The sequence below is a fragment of the Schistocerca americana genome, chromosome 11 (assembly GCF_021461395.2).
Source record: "Schistocerca americana isolate TAMUIC-IGC-003095 chromosome 11, iqSchAmer2.1, whole genome shotgun sequence".
In the NCBI taxonomy this organism is placed as follows: domain Eukaryota; kingdom Metazoa; phylum Arthropoda; class Insecta; order Orthoptera; family Acrididae; genus Schistocerca; species Schistocerca americana.
Window position 1 is genome coordinate 130,740,758 of NC_060129.1, and position 26,664 is coordinate 130,767,421.

General features: G+C 43.8%; 1 protein-coding gene across 1 annotated transcript in view; it reads right to left on the bottom strand.

Moving 5' to 3' along the window:
• The window catches only part of LOC124554137 (procollagen-lysine,2-oxoglutarate 5-dioxygenase), a 465,996-nt gene that overhangs the window by 187,142 nt on the left and 252,190 nt on the right, over positions 1-26,664 (bottom strand). Inside the window, exon 10 of the mRNA XM_047128203.1 lies at positions 6,497-6,622. Coding sequence (XP_046984159.1) covers positions 6,497-6,622 — 126 coding nt within the window. The remainder of the gene's footprint in view (positions 1-6,496; positions 6,623-26,664) is intronic.

Below are 26,664 nucleotides of genomic sequence, written 5' to 3' on the forward strand. Positions count from 1 at the left end.
CAATGTGCTGTGCTACGGTTCGGGATGTCACTGAGCGATCCGTCACTGCCATGCGCACAATTTGCCTATCAGCACGTGCAGTGGTGCACCGAGGTGAATGCGATCGACCACGTCGGTCCGTCGTACCCTCCTGCATCCAACGGTTACATATCCGCATTACAGTTGTTTGGTTTCGCCCAACACGACTAGCGATTTCTCTGTATGATAATCCACAATCTCGGTAAACCACCATCCTTCCTCTGTCGAACTCGGATACTTGATCAAACGATGTTCGCTGTTGTCTACCAGGCATAACTGATCGTCTTGTGAAACAACCACAAGGTAAACACACGTGCCGAACGTACACTCGTCGAAATCGCCAAGCCTTAAATGGCGCTATGAGGTGGCGCCACAGGCGCGCGTGATGTGCGTCTGCGCTGAAATTCTAATCAGTTGCATATCTCATCGCTGCAAACCCATGGTGTAAATTTCACTTGATACGGATGCTTCCTTCAGGGTGTTGCATTTACGGTGGCCAGCAGTGTATATAAGAAAATGAAGGCACTAAAATTGTAACCCTTTTTGTTTTCTATCCGCTATTGTCTTTTGAGAGCTAGTCTTGTTATGATTCACACGTAAAAACTTATTCGTTAGTCTTGGTCTGATTAAGACGTAAAAACTTACTGATGTGCAGACATATAGCATTGTGGAAGCTTGTATGAAATTTGGAGAATGGAAGCAGCCGTGAAATACATTGCATTCAATATCAAGATGGTATTCATTGGTAGACATTAGTAATTCCTGGGCGATGAAATTTACTGCAAGATTTTGGAGCAGCTACGACTTTTTCGTGCAGAAATGATGCAGGAGATTGTTGGAGAACAGGACCTGAACGCCGCACGAGAGAAGACATATTAACATGGTAATGAATAAACTCTTATCTACACCATTTCCCCCTGTTAATCACATTTTGTTAATCTCTGTTCTCTTTCAAATAATTTTTGTAGTGGAAATTGGTTTGACTTTTGCTCAGAAACGCAAGGACCACCCCAACAATAGCTTTTTCCGAATCACGGGGAGCTTTTCTGTAATACGAAGTCCGATTAGCATTTTATTCTTTCCCTTTTTCACGGTCATTAATGATTTTAAAAGCCCCCTTCTTATTCACCATTTCTTCCCACATTTTCAACGTTTTTCTTCTCTTTTTTATCTTTTTCTTTTTTATTAAACACTACACGGTTCAAAATGGTGACACCATGTTTCTTCACCTGTGGCAATATGCGACGGAAAGCCGTATTCCTCCTCACGATGATGCAGATGATTCAGTGTGCGATTTGCAGGGGGGGGGGGGGGATGGGGGGGATTTCCCCCCCTCTGCATCAGACCATCCCCTCCTCTGGTGCCGAGTGGTTCTAGGCGCTTCAGTCTGGAACCGCGCGACCGCTACGGTCGCAGGTTCGAATCCTGCCTCGGGCACGGACGTGTGTGATGTCCTTAGGTTAGTTAGGTTTAAGTAGTTCTAAGTTCTAGGGCACTGATGACCTCAGATGTTAAGTCCCATAGTGCTCAGAGCCATTTGAACCTCCTCTGGTTTTAGTTTTGCATCCCAACCTGGGATGTTTATTTCCCACGCACTGGAGCAAAACTTTACATATAAATTTGTGGAGCCGAATACGGATTGTTTTTAATAAGTCTTACTGTGGTGTCACCGCCAGACACCACACTTGCTAGGTGGTAGCTTAAATCGGCCGCGGTCCATTTAGTACATGTCGGACCCGCGTGTCGCCACTGTGTGATCGCAGACCGAGCGCCACCACAAGGCAGGTCTCGATTTACGGAATAACACTCGCCCCAGTTGTACGGACGACATTGCTAGCGACTACACTGACGAAGCCTTTCTCTCATTTGCCGTGAGACAGTTAGAATAGCCTTCAGCTAAGTCAATGGCTACGACCTAGCAAGGCGCCATTAACCGTATCTGAAGATAGTCTTATTTGTATTATCAAGAGCGATGTACCACAAGGATGGAACAAAGTTAAGTATTCGTGGAGCTGCATACTTTTCTTATTAGCTTTCACTACTTATCCTGTTCCAGAATTCACGCCCGTCTGCGTTAGATAGCGTGCATTTAGGCCTCCTCTATCTACAAGGTGTTGGCACATTTACCAACACATCACTTACTATTAATACTATTAATATATTTCAGTTTTCTATCATTAGAGTAAGTACAACTTTTCACAAATGTGCCTCTACTTTTTGAATTCCCCTTGTATATCTGTACCCGTACGCAGATGATTTTGTAAATAAGTTTCACCTATAATGTACTTTTAAAGATATAACAAGGGATGGCTTTTCTGATAGTGCATACGCGTCAATAGTGAGTTTCGGCATTAACATCTACTTATAAATAGCTGTTTAACCATGGGTAACGCCACGGTCCAAGCTAGTAACATATATAATTCTACTAACGCCCTAAGACATCCCCCCCCCCCCCCCCCCCCCACTGGTAAAAGTACAAATCGCACCCTGATTCAAAGACAGCACCATTCGAGTATTGCGCTGTCCGGCAGTCAGTTGATGGGGAACCCACTGCACACGCTAATACCCAGTAATCGACGGATCTCGTCCACAGTGATTCTGTGGTTGTCCGAGACTAAAGCATTCACTTCCGCAACCATTTCCGGCTTGACGGCACGATGAGCGTGTCCAGGACGACCATCATCTTCCAGTGACTCGCACCCCTCGAGGAATCATTTGCGTCATTCCACAACACTTGAACGACTCAGACTGTACTCACCTAACACAGCCTTCATCCGTCGATACATTTCACGGCCTCCAACTCCCTCCGCCGCCAAAAATCGAATCACTTCTCACTGTTCCTGCTTACTCGTCTGCACGCCTGGTAGTGGACGATAACTTGTGTGACCGCCTTCTCTTCGGCGTGAAACCACACTGGCGTTTTGCAACATCAAATGTCAGTCTCTCTACCAATAGATGGCGCCATCATACCCGCAGTTACGTGGTGCCACCTCATGTGTAAGGCAAAGGTAGACGCACTGACCAGGTTCCATTTGAATAAATCTCATAGATCAAACTGAAACTTCCTGGCAGATTAAAACTGTGTGCCGGACCGAGACTCGAACTCGGGAGCTTTGCCTTTCGCGAGCAAGTGCTTGGGTAGCTCAGTTGGTAGAGCACTTGCCGGCGAAAGGCGAAGGTCCCGAAGTCGAGTCTCAGTCCAGCACATAGTTTTAATCTGCCAGGAAGTTTCATATCAGCGCACACTCCGCTGCAGAGTGAAAATTTCTCATTCTGGAAACATCCCCCAGGCTGTGGCTAAGCCATGTCTCCGCAGTATCCTTTCTTGCAGGAGTGCTAGTTCTGCAAGGTTCGCAAGAGAGCTTCTGTTAAGTTTGGAAGGTAGGAGACGAGGTACTGTGCAGAAGTAAAGCTGTGAGGACGGGGCGTGAGTCGTTCTTGGGTAGCTCAGTTGGTAGAGCACTTGCCCGCGAAAGGCAAAGGTCCCGAGTTCGAGTCTCGGTCCGGCACACACTTTTAATCTGCCAGGAAGTTTCATATCAGCGCACACTCCGCTGCAGAGTGAAAATTTCTCATTCTGGAAACATCCCCCAGGCTGTGGCTAAGCCATGTCTCCGCAGTATCCTTTCTTGCAGGAGTGCTAGTTCTGCAAGGTTCGCAAGAGAGCTTCTGTTAAGTTTGGAAGGTAGGAGACGAGGTACTGTGCAGAAGTAAAGCTGTGAGGACGGGGCGTGAGTCGTTCTTGGGTAGCTCAGTTGGTAGAGCACTTGCCCGCGAAAGGCAAAGGTCCCGAGTTCGAGTCTCGGTCCGGCACACACTTTTAATCTGCCAGGAAGTTTCATATCAGCACACACTCCGCTCCAGAGTGAAAATCTCATTCTCAAATCTCATAGATGTAGATGAATTAAAATGACACACATATGGGAGACACCGAATCCACACGCATCAATCAAATGCATCCAGGATTCTGGGTAAGTTAACGTGGTATATGAGCTGTCCAATAAGACAGCTTGCGTATCCTTCTTCTTCGCTGAGTGAACTACAGGGGTGGATAAAAACATGAAAACAGCACAAACACAATACTCCAATGTGAATAATACAGTGTAGGAAAACCGTTGGCATCCAAAAACCACCTTCCCGTCATCTCCAATTGGATAAATACAGATCCTGTACGCTTTTCATGTACCACTCTTCCTGCAAAACAGTGGCAAGCTGAAGTAATGTTATGGAGGTGGAGACTGATCACACACGTTTCTCTCCAAAGTAGACTACAAAGGTTCAGTAATGGTGAGACCTAGTGGCTGTAGCGGAAAGAGGAGATGCTACGATTCATCCTCAAGCTCACAAAACCAGTTGCGGAAAATGCGAGGTGTGTTGACATAGGCCGTGTTTTCTGGGAACACAGCATCGCCATTGTGGAACAAATACTGTAGCATGTAACGGACCTGATCAGCCAAAATGGTCACATAAACCTTGGCAGTAATGCGGCCTTGCATAGTAACCAGGGGCCTGTGGAATACCACAATATGGCTGCCCTCACCATCACCAAACCCCTGCCACGTTTCACTCTCGGGGACGTAAACTTGGCCAAAAGTTGGAAACAGTGTGGAGCAGGACTCGTCCAAACAAATAACTTTCTTCCGTTGGTAGATACTCCAGGTTTTATGGCTTTGGAAACACATTTTCCTGTTTCAGCCATTTGCATAATTTTAGATTTTCGACCTCGTTCTGCAGTTCCCTGCTTGTGGAGCTAGCTTCGTGTTGTTTTGGTGCTGACAGAGTTCGTGAGAGCTACATTCAGTTCTGCAATGAGTTTCGCGGCTGTCGCCCTTTTATTTTTTGTCACAGTCCTCTGCAATGACCGTCCATTGTGATCACTCAATGCACACTTTCGTCCACATTGTGAGTTAACAGACTATGTTCTGCACTTCCCCAGAACATGGTAAATCTCTGATATGGTGCTTCTCAAAACGCTAAACAGTTCAACTACCTTGGTTAGAGAAGCACCCACGATACAAGCACCAACAATTGAACTACATTTGAATTCACTTAGCTCCAACATAATGCACTCACAACCACACAGAACATTGTTCCGACCAGCATTCATACCTGGAACATACTGAGGATATTGCATAGGTGCTGTTCGAGGTCAAACGGGGCACCGCATCCTGCAGACTTGCCTACCACCCGTATTGAACATCAAGCACAGATTTCTCACGGTGTTTCCAAATTTTTATCCAACCCACATGTCTCAACATGCTGCAACTGTTGCTCGTGCTACAACCTTATACTGACAGCAAGGTTTCCATCTTTCAGAAATATGGTGCCTCCCTACATTCTCACAATGGTAGACAAGATTTCTCGAATGAGATGTTGCCATAATGAGATTTTCACTCTACAGCGGAGTGTGAGCTGATATGAAACTTCCTCGCAGATTAAAAACTGTGTGCCGGACCGAGACTCGAACTCGGGACCTTTGCCTTTCGCGGGCAAGTGCTCTACCGACTGAGCTAACCAAGTACGACTCACAACCCGTCCTCACAGCTTTAATTCTGCCAGTACCTCATCTCCTACCTTCCAAACTTCATAGCAGCTCTTCTGCATACAGTTTTAATCTGCCAGGAAGTTTCATATCAGCGCCCTCCTGGTCCCATAAGAGCTTACCACAAATTTCCAAATTGAGACTGTGTGAACTCTGCCGAGTATTGGTAAAAGAAGAAAATTTCAAAATGGCAACAACAGATATGTGTAAGTTTTACTAAAAATTGGTCCCCTTCTCTGAAACTTAAAAAGCAGTTAACGCGCTAGGTGAAAATAAATCGATGGATTTTTGGAAGAATTCTTTTTAGTTACCAGACAAAGCAGAGGTGACAGATCTCTTTGAAGGATCACCGTGCAAATGCAGGTGTGAAGGGGCCCCCCTTTACATTTACAAAACATGTGAGTCTAAGCTTCAATTTAGAGCAGCAGTTCCCCTCCAGCACTCGGCATTTCCCCTACAGCCGCAGCCTGCATCTCCCACCACTACCACTCTCCGCATGTATGCCCTGCCATCTGCGCATGTAATGGCCGTGGAATTCTGCACACACTACACATTAACAGCATTTGGGACCAGGAGGGCGATATCACACTTTGTTTTTAATGTTTCCTGGACTTCATAATTCCCCAGTACATTGCGGCTGCATTCCTCTAAGATGCCAGCAACAACAACGATGGAGAAATTACAAAAATTTATTACATAACATTATTTTTGTGACTGCTCCTCGAAGAATTTTACCTCCTGAAGGTTAGTATTGGACAGACATTCTGTGTCTCTGAAAATTTTCATACAATAAACATTTCGTCAAGCACAGCCAAGAAAGTGTTGAAATATGTACAGAGCTTTGGTCAGGTCAGCAATAATTCCACCGTTGCAGTTAAATGTGGCACTTAGGCGTACAACTGCCACCCACTACAGGCACGCTTCTGCGGTACTCACCGCCTGTCGTTGTTGATGATGTCCATGTAGTCTGTGGAGCGAGCGTAGAAGCCGTCCGAGGTGAGTGCGCCCCAGAAGTTGGACCACGTCTTGTACGGCCGCACCAGCAGTGGAGCAGTCACTGTCCTGCAAGGCAGACAAACCGTGTCTGTGGACTAATTCTCGACACAACGGTGCTCTCATTTTAATTGCACAACTATACTTCATTTAGGCTGTATACGGGGACAAGAAAAAAAAAATTTCCCAGATTTTTCCCGGTTAAGATTACACTTTCTCCCGGGTGAAAATACACTTTTTCCGTGTTAAGTGGCAGTATACGTTTCCTCGGAACTGTAAAACTTATTAATCCTTTGAATGGTTATGGTTTTATAAAGCGGCGTAGAACTTCCCGGACCTTTAGAAAACCAAACTCACTATATATTTAAAAAAAAAAACTTTCGGAAAGATCTTTGATGTGCAGCAACATGTACACTGCATATCTTCGTATTACGAAAGTGTAAATTTAAATTCCACCAAACGCCGCATGTTACTTTCCGAAGCATTGAAATCAGGATTGCAATGCGCATTTGTAGCCAGTCATAGCTCGTCACGTGATCTCGCCAGCCGGCGACAGCGGATCTTCTAGCGTAGGACACGTGATGTAGTCAGCCGATAGCAATATCACTGTTAAGTAGCTTGGATTGGATTTTTTGGGGGAAGAGACCAAACGGCGAGGTCATAGGTCTCATCGGATTACGGAAGGACAGGGAAGGAAGTCGGCCGTGCTCTTTCAAAGGAACCATCCTGGCATTTGCCTGGAGCGATTTAGGGAAATCAAGGAAAACCTAAATCAGGATGGCAGGACGTGGGATTGAACCGTCATCCTCCCGAATGCGAGTCCAGTGTGCTAACCACTGCGCCACCTCGCTCGGTGTTATGCAGCGCATACACACAAATAGGAAAAGTTCGTGGTTTAAATTACCATACACAGCGTTACTATAAGAAAATCGAAGTTTTCACGTACAATATCGGTCTCGAATATTAATAAACTGCAAGACGAGCTAAGCTTTCACATATAACGTTGATTTTTTTTGGGCGTGTTACACTTTAAGGTACACCACACAAATGTGTCAGTAAAATTTTTAATAAAGACATAAATGTCTGATCTTCTGAGTTCGAAATTTCTCTAAATGTACATCCTCAAAGACTTGATTTTTAAATGAGAGTCAAACACTCAGTGATTTAAGAAATTCATCGTACATTCCCGCACGTAATTCATCTTGCATAAAAGGAAATTTACTTTGAAAGTAACGCTTTTCAAACAACCATTCGCAATATTTTCCCGTGACCTGTTAGAAATAGGTTCGTTTCAGCAGTTTCCAGAGAGCGGCAGAAACAGGCGTCACCGCACTTGCGCAGCTACAATGATGCAGGAAGGCCGTGTGTTCGTACGTGTAAAACATTAAAAGATCTTACACTATGTCATAAAAGAAACAAGACATCAGAGGATACTCCAAGAACATCGGAATTTCGTGAACCATACTACAATGCGTAATTCGGTTTAATGTGCACATTCGTATGTCCAGATTCGGACGTAAATTTTCTTGAGTACCGGTACTATATTATCTCTATCTTTGGTTCTTTATTATGGCATAATGCCATACGTGCTAGAAGATAAAGACATGCACTTTTGAAACGCAGCGAGCAGTTGAAACTAGCCCATAGCATGGAATTAAACACTTCCTTTCAAATAAATTGACTGCCCCAGCGGAAAAGATTAATAAATCCCAAATTTCTTTAGCAAACTGACAAAAATAACTTCATTGTTCTCCAAGGCGATTAATGCTTGACTGTCAGAAAGGTGGAGATAAAACCTGATACTAATAACATATTTTAGCGTTCCGTAATTATGCGAACGTATTTTAATTCATCTGATAGCTCCCGGCCATATCCGTTTTGTTTTCATTTAATGTGAGAGCAATAAATGAAGAGGAAGCAGCAAAATCATTAAACGTAAACACGGGTCACGTGGAGACTCCCCACTGCAACTCACAAGGGAACCTCCCCATCGCACCCCCCTCAGATTTAGTTATAAGTTGGCACAGTGGATAGGTCTTGATAAACTGAACGTAGGTCAATTGAGAAAACAGGAAGAAGTTGTGTGGAACTGTGAAAAAATAAGCAAAATACACAAACTGAGTAGTTCATGGGAATATAGGCAACATAAAGGACACTGGGACCGAAGGAGCGCCGTGGTCTCGTGGTAACGTGAGTAGCTGCGGAACTAAAGGCCATTGGTTCAAATCTTCCATCGAGTGATAAGTTTAATTTTTCATTTTCAGTTTATGTGACAAACTCTTATGTTTTCATCACTTTTTTGGGAGTGATTATCACATCCACAAGAAAACCTAATCGGGCAAGGTAGAAGAATCTTTTTACCCATTCACCAAGTGTACATTCACCAGTGTCGTATAGAATATATCAGACGTGTTTTCCTGTGGAGGAATCGGTTGACCTATGACCTTGCGATCAAATGTTTTCGGTTCCCGTTGGGGAGACACGTCCTTTCGTGCACTAATCGCACTGTTATGCGGTGCGGTCGCAAAACACAGACACTAAACTTATTACAGTGAACAGAGACGTCAATGAACGAACTGACAGGTCATAACTTTGCGAAAATAAAGAAAGTAAAATTTTCACCCGAGGGAAGACTTGAACCAAGGACCTCTCATTCTGCAGCTGCTCACGCTAACCACGGAACCACGGCGCTCTTGAGCTCACATTATTCTTGATGTTGCCTATGTTGCGCATGGACTACTCAGTTTGTATATTTTGCTTATTTTTTCGCAGTTCCACACAACTTCTTCCTGTTTTCTCGATTGATCTGTGTTCAGTTTTTCAAGGCCTATCCACTGTGCCAACTTATAACTAAATCTGAGGGGGGTGCGATGGGGAGGTTCCCTTGTCAGACTGCTCTGTGGATCAGCCCCGGATCTCCAATATTTACGAACCGGGGCATGTTAGATAGTCGCGCCCTACCACACGTCTGTAGCCAGAAGCGGGAGAAGGTACGACTCATACGCGACTCAACTGCAGATGCACAAGAGCCCGCCCGCAACGGCTCAAACGAATCTAAAGTAAACAGCTGTGACGTCACGCTCATCGGAGGCAATTTGTTGTTATGAAGCATTCCATAGTGTTCCTAAAAGCCTTTGACACACTTTGCAGTTGGCAACGCTTGTATGAGCACTGTGTTTTATTGTTGTATATGGTGTATTTCCTTTGCGACTTTAAGTTTTATTTTCGTTTTTTTTCTCTCGTTCATGTTTTGCTGCTGCAGTATTATTCTGCAGAAGCGGGATACAGTAATATCCTTTGTTAGAGTATTGGTTCTTACCCGTCAAAATCACAAAAATTTAACTGAAAACTAAAACAATGAAAAATTCCCGGAATTCCGAAAAATTCCCGGATCTCCCGGATGTCCCGGGTCGTATACACCCTGTTCATTATACTGACAATGACTGTTTACAAGCTCACAGGACCAAATATTAGTCAGCCTCTTAACACTTTGAAGATGAGCGACGTAGATCCTACATCACACAAACTACACTCAAAAAAGATAAGCGATGTAGGACTGTGTGTGCCACTTTTCAGATTTGTCAACACATTCCATTGTTGACTTACATCTATCGCCTGTATAAAGGTACTCGGTCATGCTTTTACCACACAAAAAACCACATATGGTATCATTTTTCACAAACACAGATAGCAAACAAATACAGACATCATTGTGTGTTATTGCATTGCAGTGTTCACGATCTCCTCTGTCGCCGCACACTGTGCCTTAATAATATCGTGCATAGTAAGAAATACTATACAGTACTGGCAATTAAAATTGCTACACCACGAAGATGACGTGCTAAAGACACGAAATTTAATCGACAGGAAGAAGATGCTGTGATATGCAAATGATTAGATTTTCAGAGCATTCACACAAGGTTGGCGCCGGTGGCGACACCTACAACGTGCTGACATGAGGAAAGTTTCCAACCGATTTCTCATACACAAACAGCACTTGACCGGCGTTGCCGGTGAAACGTTGTTGTGATGCCTCGTGTAAGGAGGACAAATGCGTACCATCACGTTTCCGACTTTGATAAAGGTCGGATTGTAGCCTAGTGCGATGCGGTTTATCGTATCGTGACATTGCTGCTCGCGTCGGTCGAGATCCATTGACATTTAGCAGAATATGGAATCGGTGGGTTCAGGAGGGTAATACGGAACGCCATGCTGGATCCCAACGGCCTCGTATCACTAGCAGTCGAGATGACACGCATCTTATCCGCACGGCTGTAACGGATCGTGCAGCTACGTCTCGATCCCTGAGTCAACAGATGGGGGCGTTTGCAAGACAACAACCATCTGCACGAACAGTTCGACGACGTCTGCAGCAGCACGGACTATCAGTTCGGAGACCGTGGCTGCGGTTACCCTTGGCGCTGCGTCACAGACAGGAGCGCCTGCGATGGTGTACTTAACGACGAATCTGGGTGCACGAATGGCAAAACGTCATTTTTTCGGATGAATCCAAGTTCTGTTTGCAGCATCACGATGTTGCATTCGTGTTTGGCGACATCGCGGTGAACGAACATTGGAAGCGTGTATTCGTCATCGCCATACTGGCGTATCACACGGCGTGATGGTATGGGGTGCCATTGGTTACACGCCTCGGTCACCTCTTGTTCGCATTGACGGCACTTTGAACAGTGGACGCTACATTCCAGATGTGTTACGACCCGTGACTCTACCCTTCATTCGATCCCTGTGAAACCCTACATTTCATCAGGATAATGCACGACCGCATGTTGCAGGTCCTGTACGGGCCTTACTGGATACAGGAAATATTCGACTTCTGCCCAGGCCAGCACATTCTCCAGGTCTCTCACCAACTGAAAACGTCTGGTCAATGGTGGCCGAGCAACTGGCTCGTCACAATACGCCAGTCACTACTCATGATGAACTGTGGTATCGTGTTGAAGCTGCATGCGCAGCTGTACCTGTACACGCCATCCGAGCTCTGTTTGACTCAATGCCCAGGCGTATCAAGGCCATTATTACGGGCAGAGGTGGTTGTTCTGGGCACTGATTTCTCAGGATCTATGCACCCAAATTGCGTGAAAATGTAATCACTTGTCAGTTCTAGTATAATATATTTGTCCAATGAATACCCATTTATCATCTGAATTTCTCCTTGGTGTGGCAATTTTAATGGCCAGTAGCGTAACATACATGAAAATGATGGGAGTTAACAGTTAGTGACAATGCTCCAGGAGGCAAGCCAATGGCTTGTTGTCCATAGTACCAACATCAGATGTGAGAAACACACTGTACGTAGCTCAGTGTACAAGGCAGCATGCTCAGTGTGTCTCGAGTGTTAAGTGAAAATTGTCGTTAAACCACAACAACAAATCGGACTTAATGTGTCATATTTTGAGTGTCGTAGAGACACAGCGAGCTTTCAGGCATCGGTATAACATTATCAGCCCATCTTTTTTGTGGCAGAGACTGTCCGTGCCATGATCGAGTAGTATGCGGTCCCTCAATTACAACAGAGTTTCAAAAGAGCTCACGGTCGCTTTGTAGTGCTGTACACGGTGTGAAACTGGTACCAGGAACTTGTTTGAGCCTGCACTGCCACTGTAATTTACGGCAGTGAAATGGTGAGTACGTAAGAGCTGGTTGTACGGAATCATCGCAGCAAAATAGGTTCACATGGAGATGAGACAGAACAGTAGAAAGGTGCCATAGTCTTTAGATGTGCCCATGACAATGCCACAAACAAGTTTGCCCTATTTGTTCGCATGTCATTGGGCACTATCCACAACACACCAACCAGAAATGGTGTACAACCCACAGGCACATAATATACTGAAAGAAAAACATCCTAACTGACAGTGACTGGAGACTGTAACAAACATTAGACTGGGTGGTAAAATATAGCCTTACAGCAAACGCGAATTTGAGCCTCATAAGTTACGCACTGGGTTACAGTAAGTGAAACTTACCACCTTAAAGACACGCCAGGATTAACAGACAGTGGATTTTAGGAAACAAACGTCTGTGATCACTTTCCCTAGCGCAAATGAGACAACCTGCTTACCACACATCTTCTAAAGAGTTCCTGTAGCAGTCCTCCTGCTCAGATTCTTCTCTATCGGTTGCAAGCTCTACGACTTGTGCCATAAACAGTGCACAGTAATGTGACAAGTAGGGAGGATTAAAAGCTAAGCACAATACGAATTGTGCCTACTAATTTCCTTTCATTTCATTAATCATTTTTGACAAAAAGATGTAACTGGATAGATAAAAAAATCTACTCACCAAGACAGCTGGAGAATGCACATAAACTATGTGATCAAAAGTATCTGGACACCTGGCTGAAAATGGCTTTCAGGTTCGTGGCACCCTCCATCGCTAATGCTGGAATTCAATATGGTGTTGGCCCACCCTTAGCCTTGATGACAACTTCCACTCTCGCAGGCATACATTCAGTCAGGTGCTGGAAGGTTTCTTGGGAAATGGCAGCCCATTCTCCACGGAATGCTGCACTGAGGCGAGGTATCGATGTCGGTCGGTGAGGCCTGGCACGAAGTAGGCATTCCAAAACATCCCAAAGGTGTCCTGGAGGATTCAGGTCGGGACTCTGTGCAGGCCAGTCCAATACAGTGATGATATTGTCGTGTAACCACTCCACCACAGGCTGTGCATAATGAACAGGTTCTCGGTCGTGTTGAAAGACGCAATCGCCATAGCTGAATTGCTTTTGAACAGTGGGAAGCAAGAAGGTGCTTAAAATGACAATGTAGGCCTGTGTTGTGATAGTGCCACACAAAAGAAGGGGTCCAAGCCCCCTCCATGAAAAACATGACCCACCATGACAGCACTGCCTCCGAATTTTACTGCTGGCGCTACACACACTGGCAGATGACGTTCACCGGTCATTCGCCATACCCACACCCTGCCATCGTATCGCCACAGCATTTTTCCACTGTTCAATCGCCCAATCTTTACGCTCCTTACACCAAGTGAGGCGTCATTTGCCATTTCCCAGCATGATGTGTGGCTTATATGCAGCTGCTCAACTGTGAAATCCAAGTTTTTTCACCTCCCACCTAACTGTTATAGTACTTGCAGTGGATGCTGATGGAGTTCGGAATTCCTGTGTGATAGTCTGGATAGATACATGCGTATTTCGTATTATGGCCCTCTTCAACTGTTGGCGTTCTCTGTCACTCAACAGACGAGTTCGGCCTGTACGCTTTTGTGCTGTACGTGTCCCTTCACATTTCCACTTCACTATCGCATCGGAAACAGTGGACCTACAGATGTTTAGGAGTGTGGGACACAAGTGACACCCAATCACCTGACCACGTTCTAAGTCCGTGAGTTTCGCGGAGCTCCCCATTCTGCTCCCTCACAACGTCTAATGACTACTGAGGTCACTGATTCGGGTACCTGGCAGTAAGTGGCAGCACAATGCACCTCATATGAAAAATGTATGTTTTTGGGGGTGTCCAGATAATTTTGATCACATAGTGTACAACAGTGGAGCTAGCACACTTCCTTGAGGGATACCATTCCTCTGTGTCCTCCATCGGCTCCTCTTGTTTTGTAGAATAACAAAGAAATGTCCGTTTTGTAGCAGACATCTCATAAACTCTGTTAGGTGGGAGTTTTCTGTGGTGGCATAGATCTTTCTTAAGAGTTTCCTGTAATTGATGGTGTCGTATCCGGCAGTAAGATGAACAAAAGTGACACCAGTGATTTGCTCACGTTCATATCCATCACATTTGTACTGATAATACAAATTATAGTTTTGCATGTGATGTTTCTGTTTCTCCATATTGGATACAACCGTATGAAGGTCAACATGACTTTACCTGCTGATGCTCGGGTTTGGAATTCCCTCTTGACGGGTGAGTTGGTGTGTTTCCACTCCGTGCTTCGTCTTTTTCGACTCTGGCTCATAATAGTGAACCCAAGTTTCATCACAAGTTAAAATTTTGTTGAGGAAGTGCTCCTCTTCTCTTTCGTAACATTCATTTATCTCTGTGCACACTCTCAACCCTGTTTCCTTGTATAGCCACATCAACTCCTTTGTGACCCATCTCACACATTTTTTGCAGTACTTCAGTTTGTTACAGATAATGTTATGAACTGTACCGGTACTAACTTGAACCTTATCAACTATCATTTCCAGTCACACGGCGGTCAGCGTGAATGATGTCATGAAATCGACTTTCAAGTGGGGGAGTTGAAGCTGCAACTGGTCGACCAGAACGGTGTTCGTCAGTCACTGAGTCGTGACCAGTTTTGAACTGCTCTACACACTTGTAAAAATTTACGCAATTCATACAGCATTCATCATAAGCTTTACACATTCTACCGCATATATTCACTGGTTTCTCGCCTTCAGCAAGTAAGAAACAAATAAGAGAATGTTTGTTCAACTAATTTGGACGTTTCAAGCAGACTCACCATCTTGAAATGTATTTTTGAGGTTATAAACAAAACAACATTGATAAATCAGCTGATCAGGGCTCATCCCAGTGATCCTAACTTGAAGACATAAAAGTACCAAACTTACCCTACTAACAGTTTTTTCCCAAACCAATTTGTCTCTCTAATTATTGAATGACCCTTGTAAATACTGAGAGTGGACACACTGAACAAGAAGACGTAACAGCCAAATATATCACACCTGAAGAAAGAAAAAGTACAAGATCTCTGTGGAGTTGATATTAAGTGCAAAATCAGTGATAGAAAAGGAGTTTTGTCTTAATGTTTGTTCTGTAAGCATTCGAGCATAATATGTAAAACATAATAATGAATCATTCTTCTTTCCACTGCATCACAACAAAAATAGAGAAACAACACAAATAGAAATAAGAAACATATTTAAGCTTGGTAGAGGTAGTTTACAAAATCATGGTACACCTCTTTCAAGATCAGTTTGTGTTATCCCATAAAAAAATCTCTTTAACAGGAATAAGTATTTTTATCGTTCGAATTTACATAGAGTCTGGTTTCAATCCTCAAGCAATTGAAGCAACTTGTGTTGATTTCCTATTCAAGCACCAACTGATAAATTATGAGAATATGAACTCGAGAACAATAAGGCCCTAGTGCAATAAATTTCAACCATCTCTGTTACTTAGTTCCTGAAATTATGTTTTTATCCTTATTTGATGTGGATGTTCCAACAGTGTTACGGCAAATGTGGTGCAAGTTGTGCTGCAGGAAGCTGAATAGCACAAAGCAGAAAAAAGAAAATCAAACAAAGAAATACTTTTTACAGTTGTTTTTCCTCCTTTACAAACATCGACTCCTCGTCTTTTGAAACTCTTCCTTCTGTTATTTTCTATCAGCTCCAATTTCAACACAGTTCCTCTGACACAGAAGAATGATTGTGATCACGAAGGTGAAATTGAAAAACTCCAGCTGACAATTGTTGTGGATGGCTTTGCAGAAAGCTTTGTTTCAGAGATCACTGCTGAAGAATATACAAAACAGCTAACTGTTGCTGTAGTAGCAACAGGGAAATGATAGAGCTGGGTTGAGCTGTGAGCCAACATTTCATGCGTAGAAAACGGTGGTGGTGGATAGTGTTTAACGTCCCGTCGACAACGAGGTCATTAGAGACGGAGCGCAAGCTCGGGTTAGGGAAGGATTGGGAAGGAAATCGGCCGTGCCCTTTCAAAGGAACCATCCCGGCATTTGCCTGAAACGATTTAGGGAAATCACGGAAAACCTAAATCGGGATGGCCGGAGACGGGATTGAACCGTCGTCCTCCCGAATGCGAGTCCAGTGTGCTAACCACTGCGCCACCAATGATAAGAAAACTCAGAGCAGTAACAAATTTTACTTACTGCCTGTAGATCCTGCATGGAATTCCACTGTTGAGTGCTAAAGATTCAGATGACAACATTACTTCTCCAAAAATCATTTAAACGTTAATTGATTTAGGGTGAGCTCCTTCCCCCCTCCCCCTCCTGCACATAGTGCCCCCCCACCCCCACCCCCCACCCTGTACATACCCAAAACAATTTACATGGAACACATTTAATCTTAACAGTCATCAGCTGGAAGGCAATTAGTTAGGTATAATAATTTGTGCCAGATGTTGCACCACAAAATTAACTATGTATTAATCTGGCAGATGACTGAGAACAAAACTTGGACTTGGACAAATTTAAATCTGAGCTTCATTAACTACCATTAAGACTGAATTAAATTGTAATACCAGTGTAATCAATAAAACTGTTAATACCTATGGAGCTTTTGCTTCAGTTATCTCATGTTATACTCCGTTCGTCATAAGAACAAACCTCATGTAAATGTTACACTATGTATTCTTCCGTGTTGTCTGGAACCTCATTGGATTTCATTCCGCATGGACCAAGTACAGCCAAGTATGATAATGAGGAAATGTATCATGCTGTGCATTACACGTACGTTGACTCACCAACAATATGGGGCAACAGCGTTACTGAGACCCCATCTGTCCTACGAAACAATAGGCATAGTCAAACAAAGAGTATTTGATTTTCAATTTTTCTCCAAAAAATTTAATTGTGTAATGTTTCCTTAACTTCAACAATCTTTTATAAAATGTCAATAATTAAGAATGTGTATTTGTAATGGAAACCAGAAATTTGTGAGCGATATGTAATCAGAAACTAGAAGACGTGCATTTTTCTTGAAAAATGAAGCATTCACTACCATACATTTGACGAATTTCATATTTAAATAATTTAGGTATTCAAACGGAACAAAACAATTATAGATCACAATGGGTTTCAAACTGCCATTTGCAGGCGTACACATTTATCAATTTACAACAATACCACCAATTACACCATGCATAAATTAAAATTAACTCCTTTATTTTTAGTAGACAGTGTCTCTCAAAAGAATGTCAAGCCAATTTTTCTCTGTAATCTTGCAAAAAACATTAATAACAACCTGTTTCTCGCCATTAACCATATTCCATGTGTGCATTTCACTACGAGGCAGGAAGCAGTGTCAATCGTTTTTATGGTATATTTGAAAAGGAAGACAATCAGAACACAGAGATTGTGACTGTACATGATTTTTTAAATAAAAAATTACATAGCTAAAGTATGATTCAGAAAAACGTTGACAGCTGTTAATACATCAGAATGTCTTAAAAGTTTCATTTACAGTGACATAGTAATAAGATATCTAACGTAAGTTAGATCAGTTTCCAAGAGCATAACAACACCAGTGCACGAGAGCTACAGCTGTAGACCGATCATCTCGTTTGTGTTTGTTTGCATCAGGTTTATTCTTATGACGAACGAAGTATAGTCGAGCGCTATATTTAACAGTATACATAGGCTTTAAATCCTCATCAGAACTTCAGATTTAGATGTACAGGGCTACTGAATACTGATTACAGCTGACGATAACATAATAAAGGCATGCTCCAGACTCTTTAACAACCTCTCTTAACAGTTGCACAGTTTCACAAAATGCTGTTATACCCCCACCTCACACCAGAATAATTACACCGTGAAAGTCTATCTTCTCACAGTAAGCCCCCTAAATTTGCAGCTAGTAGTTGACACAACACTGCAGTGCCTGTGTTATTACGAATTACAATTGTTTTTTGCTCGCGTATCATGTCATTTCTGGAAAGCCAGAATCTACTCTGTAGGAATCAACACGCATTCCGGAAACAGTGATTGTGTGAGACCCAACACGCTTTATTTGTTCATGAGACCAAGAAAATTTCAGATACAGGGTCCCAAGTAGATGCTATTTTCCTTGACTTCCGGAAGGCGTTCGATACAGTTCCGCACTGTCACCTGATAAACAAAGTAAGAGCCTACGGAATATCAGACCAGCTGTGTGGCTGGATTGAAGAGTATTTAGCAAACACAACACAGCATGTTGTTCTCAATGGAGAATGTCTACAAACGTTAGAGTAACCTCTGGCATGCCACAGGGGAGTGTTATGGCAGCATTGCTTTTCACAATATACATAAATGACCTAGTAGATAGTGTCGGAAGTTCCGTGCGGCTTATCGCGGATGATGCTGTAGTATATAGAGAAGTCGCAGCATTAGAATATTGCAGCAAAATGCAAGAAGATCTGGAGTGGATAGGCACTTGGTGCAGGGAGTGGCAGCTGACCTTTAACATAGACAAATGTAATGTATTGCGAATACATAGAAAGAAGGATCCTTTATTGTATGATTATATGATAGCGGAACAAACACTGGTAGCAGTTACTTCTGTAAAGTATCTGGGAGTATGCGTGCGGAACGATTTGAAGTGGAATGATCATATAAAATTAATCGTCAGTAAGGCGGGTACCAGGTTGAGATTCATTGGGAGAGTCCTTAGAAAATGTAGTCCATCAACAAAGGAGGTGACTTACAAAACACTAGTTCGACCTATACTCAAGTATTGCTCATCAGTGTGGGATCCGTACCACGTCGGGTTGACGGAAGAGATAGAGAAGATCCAAAGAAGAGCGGCGCGTTTCGTCACAGGATTATTTGGTAAGCGTGATAGCGTTACGGTGATGTTTAGCAAACTCGAGTGGCAGACTCTGCAAGAGAGGCGCTCTGCATCGCGGTGTAGCTTGCTGTCCAGGTTTCGAGAGGGTGCGTTTCTGGATGAGGTATCGAATATATTGCTTCCCCCTACTTATACCTCCCGAGGAGATCACGAATGTAAAATTAGAGAGATTCGAGCGCGCACGGAGGCTTTCCGGCAGTCGTTCTTCCCGCGAACCGTACGCGACTGGAACAGGAAAGTGAGGTATGACAGTGGCACGTAAAGTGCCCTCCGCTGCACACTGTTGGGTGGCTTGCAGAGTATAGATGTAGATGTAGACAATCCAAAGTTCTTTCGGAGACGGATCCGCGTCCAAAGGAACAGGCGCTCCAGTGACTACAGCTGTTATGAAATACATTAAGGCCCTCTACACACGCAGCAACTCAAATGCAACCCGTTGCCGACACCAGTTGGCAACCGAGCCATTTCCTATATTGTTACATGGAGCTCTGCAGACAGCACATCACTTGCAGTGTGTTGTCAACCAGCTGCATACGACTCGGCGCCCGTGTTGCGAGCGATCCGAGTTGCGTTGTGTCCTCGACACCAGCTTTTTTTTACACGATTGTGAAGATGAATGAGAAAGTTTTAAACATTACTTTAGTGCAGCAAGGAGAAAAACATCCCATTTTATATAATTAGAAGCTTCCAGGCTACTGCAGGAGAGATTTGACAGACAAGCCATGGAATGAAGTCGGTAAAGAAGTTCACATGACAGGTATATATATCTATTGCTTAAAATAAAATTACCAGTAAATCAGTGGCAACAAACGTAAAAAATATATACAGGGTGCGTCAAAAAAATGTATACACACTCTGAACTGTCATAGACAATTTATTTCCCGTTCTACAAGGTTAAATATCTGTGAGAAACTAATGTTATGTTTCTTCAACAGGTGGCAGCAGTGGCAAGGAAGTAACTGCAACATGGCACACAGGCGTTTGAGCTTTGAAGTGTGGAAGCAGATAATTAAGTGACACTGGAAGTTTCAGAATGTAGCTGCGGTTCGAAGACAGTGGAGAAGTGAGTATGCTACAGAACCACCTTCAAGGTTAACAATTACACGTCTACGAGACAAATTCGAAATTCGTGGAACAGTGTGTGATGTGCATAAAGGTCGATCAGGGCGACCTCGTACAGTTACAAGTGATGATTCCACAACTGTGGTCTCTGAACTGTTTCAGCGTTCGCCTCAAAAATCTTCAAGGCAAGCGGCACGTGAGAGTAATGTAAGTGCTGGTAGTGTGCTACGCATTCTGAAGAAAGGCAAGTTTCGTGTGTACATTCCGAGGCTGGTGCAACAGCTATGTGACGACGATCCAGATCGAAGGTTAGAATTTTGTGAATGGGCTCAGGAGATGGTGAGACGTGAACCACGATTTGTGGGTAGCATAATTTGGTCGGATGAAGCCCAATTCATACTCAATCGAACTGTCAATAGGCACAATTGTATGTACTGGGCTGAAGATAATCCTCACATTACAGTTGAAAAGGCTGTGAATTTGCCTGGTGTAAATGTGTGGTGTGGTTTGTCTGCAAGGGGACTCATTGGGCCTTTCCGCTTTGAAGGTACTGTTACTGGAGAAATGTACCTAACAATGCTTGCTGACTCCATATTCCCTGCCATTCGTGCATTACACGGTAATGATGAGTTTTATTTCCAACAAGATGGCGCCCCGCCGCACTATCATAGGGACGTACGAGCATACCTGGATCACAATGTGCCAGGCCAGTAGATAGGACGCAGGGGACCAATTGAGTTTGCTGCACGCTCTCCAGACCTCACGCCACTGGATTTCTTCCTATGGGGCACAGTAAAAGATGAGGTGTACAAACAAAAACCACTTAACCTGGACACACTTTGGAATGAGATTCAGGCGCTGTGCGCAAAAACCTCATTGGACACTTTGGTACAATGTACGGAATCAGTGTTGACTTGTGCTCACGGCCACCAGTTTGAACATTAATCACATTTGCAAAGTACATTTATTTTTCCAATTGGACTTTAAGCTTTCCATTTCCAGGAATTTAACATTGTAGAATGGGAAATAAATTTTGTATGACGCTTCCAAGTGTGTATACATTTTTTTGACACACCCTGTATATAAATCATACCTGGAGTATTCTTGGTGTGACAATGCCATTGTGTAAAATTGCATTGTAGTACCCAAACAAACCTGAAAATGGTGGGAAAAGACAGAGATGCCACAAATCTATGATGTGTGTTAAGTACAATGGTGTTCAAATCAAATGATTTAAAGAGCATAAACCACTATCACCACGTTTCCATGTGTATACATGTAATTCTGTCCAGGTTTTCAAAATAAAAGTAACTGGCAACACGTTTAAGTCAGGAATGTAGGTTTTATTCATTCACAGAAGTTAAGTGTAGTCAACATGAACATTCAAGTACGGTAGTTCCATTGCCACAAAAGAGAGGCACGTGGGGTTCAAAAGCCATTTGCTAAATGATTTGTCAATACAATTGCTGATGAATTAGCACAAAATGAAATGCTATGATTTGCTTGAAATACTGTATCATCATTAGCGGGTTCATGATTTCTTGCAAATGTGTTGATGCATATTCTACACCTTCACGTTTGCATACGTAATTGTGGAGAACACAAACAGCTCTGATAACTTCTGTTTGTTGCAGATCCTCTGCTGCTACAAACAGCCTGCAGTTTATGTTTCTGTGAATGTATGGATGAACCCAGAATTTCTTTCTTTTTTTCATTCGTAAGTAATAACAACAGACGGCCATATCTTCTTCTGAGCCCGAATCTGTACTCAACGTGTCCTGTGTAATCAAAAGATGCTCAGGTACAACAAACAATACTCCTTCTCCTTCACACTCACAAACGGCAACTGCAGTTTCTCACTGCAGAGCTGCACCATAGGTGGAGGTGCGTTGCGACCCAGTCTGCAACCAGACATCGCCGACCTTTCGCGTTGCTTTTCAGTTGCTGTGTGTGCGGATGGCCTAAATGTATTCACAGTGGCAAATATGGACAACCGTCAGCTGGATAACAGAACGACAACAATGAAAATTTGTATACTTGGAAGAAGAGACAGCATTGGTCGTATATTTTTGTTTATTATCACAAAATCGATTTTCGGTCACTTAGTGACCATCTTCAGTGCTGTAATATATAACTTAAATTAGTAAGCACTGGTGTCAATAAGCTTACGGCGATCACATAGCTTATTGACACCAGTGCTTACTAATTTAAGTTATATATTACAGCACTGAAGATGGTCACTAAGTGACCGAAAATCGATTTTGCGATAATAAACAAAAATATACGACCAATGCTGTCTCTTCTTCCAAGTATACCCATTATCTGGTCGTAGTGCACAGGACACTATGGAGTCGCCAATCAACAATGAAAATTTCTGCCGGACACGTGCTCAAAGCCAAATTTCCCGGATATTGTGATGGGTCATCTTCCATTGGCTATGTGGGCATGACTCACAGCCATACCCAAACTTCCATATGTCGTCAGCCGTGTGCCTACAACTTGTACTCGTACGTCCATTATGTGTATTCCAGTACAGGGGAGACATTTTACTCGAAAGACACTTGCTTGGTGTCAGCGGGCAGGGAAGGGGAAGGGATCGCAGCGTACGAGAGAGGAGCATTGTCTGACGGAGTGTGCAGGCACTAGACAGCTAACAGGCATATATATATATATATATATATATATATATATATATATATATATATATATATATATAAAAAAAGAAAGAAGATGAAACTTACCAAACAAAAGCGCTGGCAGGTCGATAGACACACAAACAAACACAAACATACACACAAAATTCTATATATATATATATATATATATATATATATATATATATATATATATATATATATATATACAGGGTTATTACAAATGATTGAAGCGATTTCACAGCTCTACAATAACTTTATTATTTGAGATATTTTCACAATGCTTTGCACACACATACAAAAACTCAAAAAGTTTTTTTAGGCATCCACAAATGTTCGATATGTGCCCCTTTAGTGATTCGGCAGACATCAAGCCGATAATCAAGTTCCTCCCACACTCGGCGCAGTATGTGCCCATCAATGAGTTCGAAAGCATCGTTGATGCGAACTCGCAGTTCTGGCACGTTTCTTGGTAGAGGAGGTTTAAACACTGAATCTTTCACATAACCCAACAGAAAGAAATCGCATGGGGTTAAGTCGGGAGAGCGTGGAGGCCATGATATGAATTGCTGATCATGATCTCCACCACGACCGATTCATCGGTTTTCCAATCTCCTGTTTAAGAAATGCTGAACTGGCATTCTGCTTTAGCCTTTTCCGTAAGATTTTCCAAACCGTCGGCTGTGGTACGTTTAGCTCCCTGCTTGCTTTATTCGTCAACTTCCGCGGGCTACGCGCGAAACTTGCCCGCACGCGTTCAACCGTTTCTTCGCTCACTGCAGGCCGACCCGTTGATTTCCCCTTACAGAGGCATCCAGAAGCTTTAAACTGTGCATACCATCGCCGAATGGAGTTAGCAGTTGGTGGATCTTCGTCCTGAAAGTGTCGTTGCACTGTTATGACTGAGTGCATTTCAAGCACGACATACGCTTTCTCGGCTCCTGTCGCCATTTTGTCTCACAGCGCTCTCGAGCGCTCTGGCGGCAGAAACCTGAAGTGCGGCTTCAGCCGAACAAAACTTTATGAGTTTTTCTACGTATCTGTAATGTGTCGTGACCATATGTCAATGAATGGAGCTACAGTGAATTTATGAAATCGCTTCAATCATTTGTAATACCCCTGTATATATAGGGGTGTTACAAAAAGGTACGGCCAAACTTTCAGGAAACATTCCTCACACAAAAATAAAGAAAAGATGTTATGTGGACATGTGTCTGGAAACGCTTAATTTCCGTGTTAGAGCTCATTTTAGTTTTGTCAGTATGTACTGTACTTCCTCGATTCACCGTGAGTTGGCCCAATAGAAGGAAGGTAATGTTGACTTCGGCGCAATCACATCATCAACACAGATTTTCTGTGAATGTTTGGGCAGGCATTGTTGGTGATGTCTCGATTGGCCCCATGTCCTTCCACCTACGCTCAATGGAGCACGTTATCATGATTTCATACGGGATACTCTACCTGTGCTGCTAGAACATGTGCATTTACAAGTACGACACAACATGTGGTTCATGCACGATGGAGCTCCTGCACATTTCAGTCGAAGTGTTCGTACGCTTCTCAACAACAGATTCCGTGACCGACGGATTGGTGGAGGCGGACCAATTCCGTGGCCTCCATGCTCTCCTGACCTCAACCCTCTTGACTTTCATTTATGGGGGCATTTGAAAGCTCTTGTCCACTCAACCCCGGTACCAAATGTAGAGACTCTTCGTGCTCATATTGTGGACGGCTGTGATACAATATGCCATTCTCCAGGGCTGCATCAGCGCATCAGGGATTCCGTGCGACGGAGGGTGGATGCACGTATCCTCACTAACGGAGGACATTTTGAACATTTCCTGGAACAGAGTGTTTGAAGTCACACTGGTACGTTTTGTTGCTGTGTGTTTCCATTCCATGATTAATGTGATTTGAAGAGAAGTAATAAAATGAGCTCTAACACGGAAAGTAAGCGTTTCCGGGCACATGTCCACCTAACATATTTTCTTTCTTTGTGTGTGAGGAATGTTTCCTGAAAGTTTGACCGTACCTTTGTGTAACACCCTGTATATATATATTGGCCACGACATCTTGGTAGATGATTGTTGCAGTGTCTGTGTGTTTATGTTTGCATTTTTTCATATGACTTGTCAAGTCAATGGCAGGACGGCATCTTTTGCCGCAATTGTCACATGTGTATCTAGCTACTGAGGCAGGAGCAGTGGTAGCATTGCGAAGCTTTTTCTGCCTTAATCTGTCTAACAAGCCTTCATCATGCTTCGACATTCCAGATGATATATCATCACACCACTCTGGTCTCGTGCTAGCCCGTGCCTCCCATCTATTTGCATCGATTCCAAAGCTCTCCATATCTCGTTTACAGGAGTCCTTGAACCTCAATACAGGACGTCCTACAGGTCTTTTGGCTATAGAGATCTCTCCAAGCATCACCTCACGTGGTAATCTGTCAGGATCCATACAGTGCGCTGGGAGTATTGGAGGTGGGGAGAGAGGAGCAAAAGCAGGCAGCAAAAATGGAGAGAAGCAGGGAACGGTGCGTGCACTGGCAGAATGTGGCAGACAAAGAGGGTGGAAGACAAGAATAAGAAAGAGGTGATAGGACGGAGGGGGTGGAAAATGTTGGCCGAAGTGTGTGGAGACAGTATGTAACCGTAGCTTGACGGGATACTTTTGGGAGCGGAGAATGTCACGTGAGAGAGGAGAATAAGGAAGGTACGATAGGGCAGAGGGAGAGGAAAGTGTTGGGCAGAGGGTGTGGAGACAGTGGGTAAGCACAGGTTGACACAGGGATACTTTTGGGAGCAGAGAATGTGTTGTAAAGATAACTCCCATCTGAGGAGTTCAGAAAAGCTGACGGTGGAGGGAAGGATCCAGATGGATCGGGTAATGAAGCAGCCACTAAAATTGAGCGTGTTATGTTTGTCTGAATGTTATGCCACAGGGTGGTCTACTTTGCTCTCGGCCGGTGGACAGCTGGTCGGTAATCGTACCGATACAAAAAGCTGCGCAATGATTGCGACGGCACCAGTGTACGACGTGGCTGTTTTCACGTGTGGCCCAGCCTCTGATGGGTAGGATAAGCCTACAGCACGACTGGAATAGGAAATACTGCGTGTGTGGATTGGGCAGGTCTTGCACCTAGGTCTTCCACAGGGATAGATCCCTGTGGCAAGGGGTTGGAATAGGAAGTGGGATAAGAATGGACTAGGATGCCACTGGACTCGGATAATCCATGCAGCAGTGCTGCGGTGGTGTAATGATCGACATTGCTGCCTAGTAAGCAAGGAGAGCTGGCTTCAAGCCTTTAATTCAGTAATAAGCTCCCATCATTAAAGATGAGACTTAAAGGCCTAGGGAAAAATTTAATTACACTCCTGGAAATTGAAATAAGAACACCGTGAATTCATTGTCCCAGGAAGGGGAAACTTTATTGACACATTCCTGGGGTCAGATACATCACATGATCACACTGACAGAACCACAGGCACATAGACACAGGCAACAGAGCATGCACAATGTCGGCACTAGTACAGTGTATATCCACCTTTCGCAGCAATGCAGGCTGCTATTCTCCCATGGAGACGATCGTAGAGATGCTGGATGTAGTCCTGTGGAACGGCTTGCCATGCCATTTCCACCTGGCGCCTCAGTTGGACCAGCGTTCGTGCTGGACGTGCAGACCGCGTGAGACGACGCTTCATCCAGTCCCAAACATGCTCAATGGGGGACAGATCCGGAGATCTTGCTGGCCAGGGTAGTTGACTTACACCTTCTAGAGCACGTTGGGTGGCACGGGATACATGCGGACGTGCATTGTCCTGTTGGAACAGCAAGTTCCCTTGCCGGTCTAGGAATGGTAG